This window comes from Bos taurus, chromosome 16, assembly GCF_002263795.3.
Source record: "Bos taurus isolate L1 Dominette 01449 registration number 42190680 breed Hereford chromosome 16, ARS-UCD2.0, whole genome shotgun sequence".
NCBI classification, from domain to species: Eukaryota; Metazoa; Chordata; class Mammalia; order Artiodactyla; family Bovidae; genus Bos; species Bos taurus.
The window spans coordinates 55,117,561-55,130,168 of NC_037343.1; the positions used below are offsets into that span (position 1 = coordinate 55,117,561).

The window sequence follows — 12,608 nt, forward strand, 5'->3', positions numbered from 1 at the left end:
ACACCTCCTTACCCAAAAATATCTATCCGTTTCCACACTGTGTTTCCTCCCACTCCTGTCCCCTGATCTCTTATGGGGAGCCCTTCTTCCTTTTATCTATGATCCATCCTTCTATATTTCTTTATATTCCACTGCTCAAGAATTTTGCTCCATCATTTATTCTCTCCCTCTTTACATATATTTTAAAACTTCTCCCTCCTTCTGCTTCATTGCTTCAATATATAATCGTTTTCCTGCTGTTACTCTCTGTAAGTAGACGTAGAACTTTATGTCTCTTTTCACAGCCAAGCTTCTTTCTAGAAATACTGCATACTCATTGTTGCTTTCTTTGCCTTTATTGAGAACTGCCATCAAATACATCAGATTTTTACTGAATGTTTAGGAATAATGAAAGAAGCCATAAAAGTCCTTAGCCATTCAACATTTTTTCACTGGCTGTTGCTGTCCTTAAGTCACAACCTGCCACCATTTTTAACCAGTCTTCATTTCTTTTGCTTTCTGGTTGTTGTTTTTTTTTTTAATTAATTAATTTATTTTAGTTGGGGCTAATTACTTTACAACATTGTAGTGGTTTTTGCCATACATTGACATGAATCCGCCATGGGTGTACATGTGTTCCCCATCCTGAACCCCGCTCCCACCTCCTTCCCCATCCCATCGCTCAGGGTCATCCCAGTGCACCGGCCCTGAGCACCCTGTCTCATGCATTGAACCTGGACTGGCGATCTATTTCACATATGATAATATACATGTTTCAATGCTATTCTGTCAAATCATCCCACCCTCGCCTTCTCCCACAGAGTCCAAAAGTCTGTTCTTTACATCTGTGTCTCTTTTGCTGTCTCGCATATACAGTCATCGTTACCATCTTTCTAAATTCCATATATATGCGTTAATATACTGTATTGGTGTTCTTCTTTCTGACTTACTTCACTCTGTGTAGTAGGCTCCAGTTTCTTCCACTTCATTAGAACTGATTCAAATGCATTCTTTTTAATGGCTGAGTAATATGCCATTGTGTATATGTACTCCAGCCTTCTTATCCATTTGTCTGCCGATGGACATCTAGGTTGCTTCCATGTCCTGGCTATTGTAAACAGTGCTGTGATGAACATTGGGGTACACATTTCATTCTGGTTTCCTCAGTGTGTATGCCCAGCAGTGGGATTGCTGGGTCATATGGCAGTTCTTTCTGCTTTAATTCTCTCTTTCTCCCCCTAAAACTTTCTCCCTTTGAAATTACCATTACTTTTTTATACTGAGTAGTTCGGATCTCTTTGTTCCAATCTTGATACCTCTAGTGCTCTGTGCTCAGTCACTTCAGTCATGTCTGATTCTTTGTGACTGCATGGACTGTAGCCTTCCAGGCTCCTCTGTCCATGGGATTTTCCTGGCAAGAATAAAAACAGAGACTAAAAAACAAAGTCCTCATATATCTTTTAGGTAGTTCATATAAGTGCACGGCATAACTTCATGTAAGACAGAGAGTGGTGGGGACTGTGTGAACTAAGATTCCAAGCCCTCCTAATGATATTTAAATTCAGTTTAAATTTCAAAACATAAGAAACCAAAAAGTACTGCAAATGAAGGACATCTAATGATCATTCCAAGGGCTGTCACCTTGCATTTTATAATTAAAAGGCCTAAACAGATATTTTTTTTTAAAGCACCATCTGTCTCTGAAGTAAATGTTGCCCATTCCCACAGAATGTGAAAGAATAATTTAAAAAAATTAATAACACCTTTTTTGTTCCCATGATATATAGAAATTCAAGTGTAGGAATTATTTCTTAAAATTATTTCATATATAATGTCTGATGCCTGTTTACAGAAGTTTTTAGGTTTACTGACATTTTGGTAAATACGAATCCTTGTTTTATTTTATGTGTTTGTCAGTGACTTTGCTGTTACATTTTTTTCTCTTTATAGCTGCATTTTGAATCATTACTTTTTTCACATTGTTTTTTCCTTTCATCTTAGGTCAACATTCTTTTTGTAAAAACTGACAGCTTCCACTAAGAAATTTTATTTATTAGTCAAATTCATTCAGTTCAGTTCTGTCGCTCAGTCGTGTCCGACTCTTTGCGACCCCCTGAATCACAGCATGCCAGGCCTCCCTGTCCATCACCAACTCCTGGAGTTCACCCAGACTCACGTCCATTGAGTCAGTGATGCCATCCAGCCATCTCATCCTCTTTCGTCCCCTTCTCCTCCTGCCCCAAATCCCTCCCAGCAACAGAGTCTTTTCCAATGAGTCAACTCTTCACATGAGGTGGCCAAAGTACTGGAGTTTCAGCTTTAGCATCATTCCTTCCAAAGAAATCCCAGGGCTGATCTCCTTCAGAATGGACTGGTTGGATCTCCTTGCAGTCCAAGGGACTCTCAAGGGTCTTCTCCAACACCACAGTTCAAAAGCATCAATTCTTCGGCGCTCAGCCTTCTTCACAATCCAACTCTCACATCCATACATGACCACAGGAAAAACCATAGCCTTGACTAGATGGACCTTTGTTGGCAAAGTAATGTCTCTGCTTTTGAATATGCTATCTAGATTGATCATAACTTTCCTTCCAAGGAGTAAGCATCTTTTAATTTCATGGCTGCAGTCACCATCTGCAGTGATTTTGGAGCCCCCAAAAATAAAGTCTGACACTGTTTCCCCATCTATTTCCCATGAAGTGATGGGACCAGATGCCATGATCTTAGTTTTCTGAATGTTGAGCTTTAAGCCAACTTTTTCACTCTCCACTTTCACTTTCATCAAGAGGCTTTTGAGTTCCTCTTCACTTTCTGCCATAAGGGTGGTGTCATCTGCATATCTGAGGTTATTGATATTTCTCCCGGCAATCTTGATTCTAGCTTGTGTTTCTTCCAGTCCAGCGTTTCTCATGATGTACTCTGCGTATAAGTTAAATAAGCAGGGTGACAATATACAGCCTTGACGTACTCCTTTTCCTATTTGGAATCATTAGTCAGTTATTTGGAGAAGGCAATGGCACCCCACTCCAGTACTCTTGCCTGGAAAATCCCATGGATGGCGGAGCCTGGTAGGCTGCAGTCCGTGGGGTCGCTAAGAGTCGGACACGACTGAGTGACTTCACTTTCACTTTTCCCTTTCATGCATTGGAGAAGGAAATGGCAACCCACTCCAGTGTTCTTGCCTGGAGAATTCCAGGGATGGGGGAGCCTGGTGGGCTTCCATTTATGGGGTCGCACAGAGTCAGACACAACTGAAGCGACTTAGCAGCAGCAGTCAGTTATTAATGAAACTTTAATTTGTGTTAAAATAATGCACTTGCAAATGCAGACTCTGGAACCATACCCTCAGAGATTTTGATTCTCTAGCCCCCTCTTAAGAATCTGTGTTTTTACCAAGCACTCTCACATAGCTGGTGTTGCTGCTAAGTCACTTCAGTCATGTCCGTCTCTGTGCAACCCCATGGACTGCAGCCCACCAGGCCTGTCCATCCATGGGATTCTCCAGGCAAGAACACTGGAGTGGGTTGCCATTTCCTTCTCCAATGCATGAAAGTGGAAAGTGAAAGTGAAGTCACTCAGTCGTGTCTGACTCTTAGCAACCCCATGGACTGCAGCCTACCAGGCTCCTCCACCCATGGGATTTTCTGGGCAACAGTACTGGAGTGGGTTGCCATTGCCTTCTCCCTAGCTGGTGTTAGAGAAATAGTATTTTAATACTTAATGTAACAGCCCAATAGGAATTGGACCAGCCACTGTGAAGAAAGAGTATCTAGTCTTCTTCCAACATTTTTACTTCATTTGAAAGAAAAGATACAAATTCAAACCATACTTCTAAATTTACCAATACCATTTTTAGAAAATTTGATAATAATGGAGCAAGAGTCTCTATAATATACAGAAGTAGTTGGCCAGTCAAAGCAAGGGTTATTTTCTATATTCAAGTTGGTTAGTAAATTTAGAATATGTGGCTAATTTCACATATTAACTACTTGGTTTTGGTATCAGAAAGTTTGGGGTTAGAATTAACAGTTTCTTGACTCAAACTGGCCTAATCAATATAGCAGTCTTTTATTTACGTAACAAGGCCAGAAGTAAGGTGGGCTCCAGGGTTGGTCAATGCATGACTTGATAATACCATCTTGGACCCAAGTTTTCTCTGTGTCTCCAGTGTAACCTCTTCAATATTAGCTTCTGCTGCTGCTGCTGCTGCTAAGTCGCTTTAGTCATGTCCGACTCTGTGCGACCCCATAGATGGCAGCCCACCAGGCTCCCCCATCCCTGGGATTCTCCAGGCAAGAACCCTGGAGCGGGTTGCCATTTCCTTCTCCAGTGCATGAAAGTGAGAAGTGAAAGTGAAGTCGCTCAGTCGTGTCCAACTCCTAGCGACCCCATGGACTGCAGCCTACCAGGCTCCTCCATCCATGGGATTTTCCAGGCAAGAGTACTGGAGTTGGGTGCCATTAGCTTCATCCTAACCTAAAATTACAGGAGAATTCAGGCTTAATCCTTATAGCTGGGTACATAATCAGCTTCCCTTGAAGTACATGGCTGGTAAAGAACAAACTAAGGTTATATTAAAGTTTGAGAAAATTGATGGTAAATATGTAGGGAAGGCAATGGCACCCCACTCCAGTACTCTTGCCTGGAAAATCCCATGGATGGAGGAGCCTGGTAGGCTGCAGTCCATGGGGTCGCTAAGAGTCGGACACGACTGCTCGACTTCCCTTTCACTTCTCACTTTCATGCATTGGAGAAGGAAATGGCAACCCGCTCCAGGGTTCTTGCCTGGAGAATCCCAGGGATGGGGGAGCCTGGTGGGCTGCCGTCTATGGGGTCACACAGAGTCGGACATGACTAAAGCGACTTAGCAGCAGCAGCAGCAGCATGCCATTTACAGACTTTATCTTGAAGTTCTGCTTTTCATAAGTGTTTAGTGAATACAAAGTCTGCTAAACTTATTGGCAAATTTTATACCCTTTTGGTTTTAGAAAGACTAACTCTTTCTTAGAATTAGCAGTCCTTTTGTGGGAGAAGGCAAAAGCTCTGTTTGGTCTCCATAGTTTGTTAACTGGATAGAATCCAGAAAAATCCTTCCACTTAGCTTCTTCAACCTTAAGACATATGTAGATTAGTCTTGCAAATTAGGTTAATAAAAATACTATTTGAGTTCAATTGCTTTATTTAATATATTATACATATATTTATTGTATTATCCTTCATTCACTATTGGGATAGAAATCCACAGATTGAGAAATTAAATAGTTTGAGATCCTCTGGTTTCTCTAGATGAATTTTCACTTGGACAGTCAGGCTTGCTCCCCCAAACCTTTAATTAAAGGCTTTCCTAAAAAAAAAAAAAGATACATATGAATTTACTTATAAAACAGAAATTGACTCACAGACATAGAAAACAAATTTATGGTTACCAAAGAGGATAACCAGGGATGGGGGCATGGGGGGAGAGGTACAAATTAGAAGTTTAGAAGATAAACACATACACTTAACTATATTTAAAATAAGCAGCAAGGACCTACTGTATAGCACATAATAAACTATAATGGAAACTAATCTGAAAAAGAACATATAGGTATGTAAATCTGCAAATGCATGTACATGAGTGTGTATGTACAACTGAATCACCTTGCTGTGTGTGTGTTAGTCGCTCAGTCCTGTATGACTCTCTGCGAGCCCATGGACTGTAGCCCACCAGGCTCCTCTGTCCATATGATTCTCCAGTCAAGAATACTGGAGTGGGTTGCCATTTCTTCTCCAGGGGATCTTCCCTACCCAGGGATCAAATCCTGGTCTCCTGTCTGAGGCACCAGGGAAGCCCACGTTGCTCTATACCTGAAACTAACACAACATTGTAAATTAATTATATTTCAATTTTTAAAAAATGGTTTTAAAAAAAGCTTTCTTAGGGTACTTTCCTCTTTAGGGGAGCAGTTCACGCTTCAGTTTATCACCCACCCCTCAAATCATTAGAATACTTAATCCATCAGAATCCAAACAAAGATATAAATATAGATGTGACAAGGTGTGAATGCAATCCATTTCTAGGATGCTTATTATAATTTCCCTTCAAAGTTGCCCAGAAAAACGTACAGGTATGTATGGCGAGTGTTGAGGGTGGGGAGCACTTTTGCCAGTAGAACTTTTTGGAGGTGATGAGAATGATGCAGGATGCGGGCTGAGCAGGGTTTTTGTTTTTTTTTTAAGTAAACATTTACAAAAACAAATAGCAGAACCACAGAAGAAATAACAATGTATAGAATTAACTATAACTTCTAGAATTAAATATAACTTCTCAGAAGATTTACAATGAGGTACCTCTTACAGTCTTGGTAATCCCTGTTCTTGCTCCTAAAAGAGCAGCGTACTCCAGCATGTGGCAGCATGCTGCTTTTTCTCCCCTCTAAGAACAACAGTCATGTAAACCAGATTGCCAAGATCATTTCCATTTCAAATGCTCCATCCAATTGACCAAAAAAGTTCAGGATAAAGCACTGACTTTGGAGTCAGTGAAAATGAAAGTCATTCAGTGGTGTCTGACTCTTTTTGACCCCTCGGACTATGCAGTCCATGGAATTCTCTAGGCCAGGATACTGGAGTGGGTAGCCTTTCCCTTCTCCAGGGGATCTTCCCAACCCAGGGATCAAACCCAGGTCTCCCACATTGCAGCCGGATTCTTTACCAGCTGAGCCACAAGGGAAGCCCTTGGAGTCAGAGTACCTGGTACCTATTAATACATTTAGACAAATTCCAACACTGTCACTTTCCTTGTGAGGTAAGTGTACATTATTCCCGCGTTACAAATGATGAACTTGAGGATCAGAGAAGTTGAACAATTTGCCCAAGATTATACCTTGTAAATGATGGAACTAAGATTTGAGTCTATGTTTGCCTGGCTACAGACTAGGCATTCTTTCAGGGGAACTAGACAAGAAAGTTTGGAGGGTATAGTTATTTTGGCAGGAAGAGCAGTTTAATTCATTTGACAACTATTTAATGAGTACTAAATCCAGGTGTTGAGGTATATAGCATTGAGCAAAAGAGAACAATGGCTTTGTTTTCATGGAGCTTATGCTCTGCTTGGGAGAGAAAGCCAATACATTTTATCAGGAAATAATTATTTAAGAAGAAAAATTGAGCACAGTAAAGGGTACAGGATAGTAGAAGTAAGAGATGCTTTCTCGTGTAAGGTGGTCTGATAAGTTGACATATGAACAGAGATCTGAAAGAAATAAGGGAATGAGCTCTGCGGATATTTGGGGAGGAACCTTTCAGGAAGAAGAACTAAGGCTCTGAAGCAAGAAAGGCCTTGGCATGTCCCAGAAACAGCAAGGAAGTCTGTGTGACTAGAGAACCATGAGCAAGGGGAGAATGAAAGATGAATTCAGAGAGTTAGCTTGGGGAGGACTCATACAGAAGTTCGTAAGCTCTACAGGCTTTGTTTTTTACTATGAGTGTTTAAAAGATTTTGAGCAGAGATATGGTACAATATGAATTTTCTAAAGGATTGTTTTGGTTGTTTAGAGAAGAGAATATAAATCAGCAAAGGTGAAAACAAGCAGATCACTTAGACAGCTACTACCATATAAAGAAGTGTGAAGATAGCCTGAATTAGGGTGTGTGTTCAGTTGCTCATTTGTGCCCAGCTTTTTGCAAACCCATGGACGGTAGCGCACCACGCTCCTCTGTCTATGGGATTTCCCAGGCAAGAATACTAGAGTATGTTGCTGTTTCCTTCTCCAGAGGATCTTCCCAACCCAGGGATCAGGAATTAGGATGAGACTAGTGGAAAATGAAGAGAAATAGTTGGATTCTAGGTATTTGGATGTCAGAATTGGCTGATGGGTTGCATTTGAGGGTATGTGGAAGGAAAAGGGCTCCAAAATGTTTGTAGAACAATGAAATTATCTTTAATTGCTCTGGGAAGACTAGAGGAGAGACATGTACTTGGGTGAAAGTAGTCAAGGAGTCAAGGAATCAGTTTTAGTATTTAAGATATATTGAGTTTGAGTGATTTGGGGACATCCATATGGATCTGAATTCAGAACTTACCCAGGTAGGAGTTAAGAATCCTTTAGTCATTTGTATACGGGCGATGGAAACCATGAGATTAAATGTACTTCTCAAGAATGTGTATAGAGAGCATAGAAAACAGAACTTAAGTAGATATGTAGAAATTAGCTTCCATGTACTTGGGTGAAATAAAAATTGTTTATATCTGGGTTCAACAGTACCATCTTTATGTACATAATTAAGATTGCAACAAAAACTCTTTAATTTCAACATACAATGTCAGTGTTATAATGGGAATTTTTGAATTGGTCTTGTCTTTAATGGTGGTTCTTTTTTAAAGCTGGAGTGCACCACTGTTAACCTCTTGATTTATTCTTTCAGCATCTACTACAAACGACACCAATAAAGTACTGTGGCTAAAGGCTCTTTTGGTTGTTTATGTGGGTGGTAAAAATTATTGTTTAACTGCTCAGCTTTCAGTTTCAGTTTTAAATTGTCAGGCATAAATAGTGCTATTTCTGCCAGATGTCAGGTATTATGAATAGTTTGTACTATAGAATACATTTACCTGTAGGCTCAGGCCAAGCATAGATTAAATTTATAAGTGCTTTGGAAAAACAGATTGCAAAGAACTGAATGTAGTTTCTTCTTCCTAAAATGTTCTTTTAGAGTCTCCTTTCCTTCCCAGGGGATTCTCTTAACACTCTAGTGTTTTATTATATTGTAGGTCTTGTTGGTGCTACAGCTTTAGAGGTAGTAAACTAAAAAACACTGTCCCTTGTGGACCAGATATTACATTATCTCAGTACAGTCATAGATGATTAGTTTCTGAGACTAACTTTAGGCTGACCTAAAACCCAGTCATCAGGACACTGGAGTCACCTACCTCCCTTTTAAATAACATAATACCTTTGAAAGAATTGTACATCAGAAGACTGCCTAGCAAGTATAGAATCAGGAACAGAAGTATAGTGATCTGAAGCATGTGTGCTGCATATTTCACCTAAACTCTGGAAAAACCCCATGTAATATTCCTACTTCACACACACACACAAATACATACCCTTGTAGTAACTGAGAGCTTATGCCAGTCAGGTATACATTCCAGTATAAACAAATATTTCATAGATTTTTGCCTTTCTGAATCACATTTTTTATCCTGGTTACCCTCTTTCTGGCTATTCATGTATATCTCCTTGTTCTAGATAATTAGGTTTCCTGATTGCCTCTTTATATTCCTTTGAATTTTCCTTAGTCCATAGCTAAATGCTTTGTAAACTATAAAAAATAGTAAAAAAAAAAAAAAAGTAAAATATTTGTCAAAAACATAGTTACCATCTTAACTGAGGGGCACAGATTCTCTTTTTTTCTCCATGTTGATACAGTGTGATGGTTATGAAAATCCAAATATTTTAGTTCTAATTATTTGTCAATAATTTGTTGTGGCATTTACTTACTAAATTAACACCTGAATCTCTACATATGAAATACAAATGAAATGCTGGAATGAGCTTCTAAAAATATTGCCATCTTCTTTTCTCTCTCCTACCCCCATTCCTTCAGGTGTACCAACATTCGGCCAGGAGAGACTGGAATGGATGTAACAAGCCGCTGCACCCTTGGAGACCCCAACAAATTGCCAGAAGGGGTTCCCCAACCAGCCCGCATGCCCTATATCTCAGACAAGCACCCTCGACAAACCTTGGAAGTGATTAACCTTCTGAGAAAACACCGGGAGCTATGCGATGTGGTGCTAGTTGTGGGCGCTAAGAAGATATATGCCCATCGAGTCATTTTGTCAGCCTGTAGTCCCTACTTCCGAGCTATGTTTACAGGAGAATTGGCAGAGAGCCGTCAGACGGAAGTAGTGATCCGAGACATAGATGAGAGGGCTATGGAACTACTGATAGACTTTGCATATACCTCCCAGATAACTGTGGAAGAGGGCAATGTTCAGACCCTCCTGCCAGCTGCTTGCCTCCTCCAGCTGGCAGAAATACAAGAAGCCTGTTGTGAATTCCTGAAGAGACAATTAGATCCTTCAAACTGCCTGGGCATTCGGGCTTTTGCTGACACACATTCATGTCGTGAGTTGCTAAGGATAGCAGACAAGTTCACTCAACATAATTTTCAAGAGGTGAGTTGTACTTGGTGGTTTGAATGCATCCACAATGTATTTGTTAGGAGAACAATATAGTATATCAGATTATTTGGTGACCTAATAATCAGAAAAATGAAATTAGATGTTACCAAAGAATTTATTAAACCTGTTATTTTTCATTTATTCATTCATTTAATAAATATCTGTGAAGCTACTATACTTCCACCACTGTGCTTGGGAACAGAAGCTACAGTACTGAACAAGATGCCTAGAGTGTCTGTTCTAGTGGAGAATTATAATCTGGCACAGAAGACAGCTACTGAATTCATAATTACATAAATAATTAGAGTTAATGAGTGCTACAAAGAAGCCCTGGGTAATTTAACAATGTATTACAGAGAGATTTAACTTTGGTTCTGGAACAGTTCATCCAAGATTCTGAGACATGAAAAAGCATAACAAGTTTCAGGAACTGAAAGAAACCCAGTGAGATCCAGAGAGCAATAAAGAATGTTACATAATGATTTTACAGAAGAAACAGGGCCAGATCACATTGGAGTTAATAGACTGTGTTAAGAATTTGAAATTTGATCTTAAGACCAGTAGAAAACCATTAAAGGATTTTAAGCAAAGGAATGGCATGTCCATTTTATTCTTTAGTCTCACTCTTCTATTCAACAGGATAACGTCCAGTGAATGGATCCAAGATTTAAAAAATACAAAGTGAAACCATGAAAATAGTAGAAGATGACACAAAACAATTCCTTTATAATCTTGAAGAGGCCTTTCTAATTGACTAACCCAGAAAGCATAGAAGAAAATATTGATAGATTTGACTATATAAATATTTAAAAATTTTGCATGGTAAAACAATAATGAGACAAAAAATTAAAGACTAAGGGAAAACATTTGCATCTCATATTACAGATGATATCTCCTTAATACATCAAGAGCTCCTTATTGGTCAATAACCTAGGCCAGTGACCTAAAAATGGGTAGTAAACAAGAAGTTCAGATTGCCCTTAAACATGAAAATCTGCTCAGGTTTATTCATAATAACTGAAACATGAATTAAAACTACACCAAAGTACTATTTTTTATCTGTCAGATTACAAATCTGTAATCTACCAGATTACAAATATCCAGAAGTTTGGTTACATACCCTGTTAACAAGAACATGGAGAAATAGCTAATTGCTAGCATAAGTATAAACTTATATAACCCCTCTGAAAGGAAATTGGGCCGTAAATCAAAATTACACACATTTTGCTCATGATCTTTGTCTTGGCAATCCCATTTCTGGGAATCTACTACAGATGTAATGGAAAGGGGAACAGCTTGAGGAGGAAAAACCATGGGTTCCATTTTAGATATATTCAGTTTGAGACACCTGTGAAATATCTACATAGAGATATTGAGCAAGTAACTGTTTATGTAAGTCTGTATCTTGGCAAAGAGGTTAGGCTGAGATTAAAATTTAGTAGTTATCAACATAGTAATGCCTGCAATGCAGGAGAACTGGGTTCGATTCCTGGGCTGGGAAGATCCCCTGGAGAAGGAAGTGGCAACCCACTCCATTATTCTTGCCTGAAGGATCCCATGGACAGAGGAGCCTGGCAGGCTACAATCTGTGGGGTCACAAGAATCAGACACGATTGAGTGACTAAGCACAACAACACAACAACATAGTAATGAAGATATAATAACTAAAATGTGTCTTAGCCCTTTTTAGGCAGGATATAACCCTGAAGCCATAAAAGAAAAGGCTGATAAGTTTGATTGTATATAAATTTAAAACTTTTATAACAAAAAGCATCATAAACAAGGTTAAAAAAATCAATGCCAATGTGATCACCTAGTAGGAGGAGAGAAAAGCCCTCAAGTTTTTCCAATATTGAAGGATGATTAGTGAAAAAGCAATTGGCAAATAAAACTGGGAATAACTAGAATAGATAGAGGAGAAAAACCAGCATGGGCATCATGAAATGCAAAGGCAGGGACCGTATAGGAAGGAGGATATACACACACACATACGTATGTACACACACACAGTTGGCCTTCCGTATTTGCTGGTTCTGCATTCACAGATTGAACCAACCATGGATCAAAAATATGAAAAAAAATTTAATAAAGTTCTGAAAGGTAACATTTGAATTTGTCAGGTGCTGGCAACTATTCACATATCATTTACATTATATTCAGTTCAGTTCAGTTCAGTCGCTCAGTTGTGTCCGACTGCAACCCCATTAATCGCAGCATACCAGGCCTCCCGTCCATCACCAACTCCCAGAGTTCACTCAAACTCACGTCCATCAAGTCCGTGATGCCATCCAGCCATCTCATCCTCTGTCGTCCCCTTTTCCTCCTGCCCCCAATCCCTCCCAGCATCAGAGTCTTTTCCAATGAGTCAACTCTTCACATGAGGTGGCCAAAGTACTGGAGTTTCAGCTTTAGCATCATTCCTTCCAAAGAACACCCAGAGCTGATCTCCTTTAGAATGGAC

General features: G+C 39.6%; 1 protein-coding gene across 5 annotated transcripts in view; it reads left to right on the forward strand.

Annotated features, from left to right (window-relative positions):
- The window catches only part of KLHL20 (kelch like family member 20), a 71,300-nt gene that overhangs the window by 22,349 nt on the left and 36,343 nt on the right, over positions 1-12,608 (forward strand). For all 5 annotated transcript variants that reach the window (XM_005217060.5, NM_001076835.1, XM_005217062.5 and 2 more), the window contains 1 exon segment: positions 9,568-10,141. In XM_005217060.5, coding sequence (XP_005217117.1) covers positions 9,568-10,141 — 574 coding nt within the window.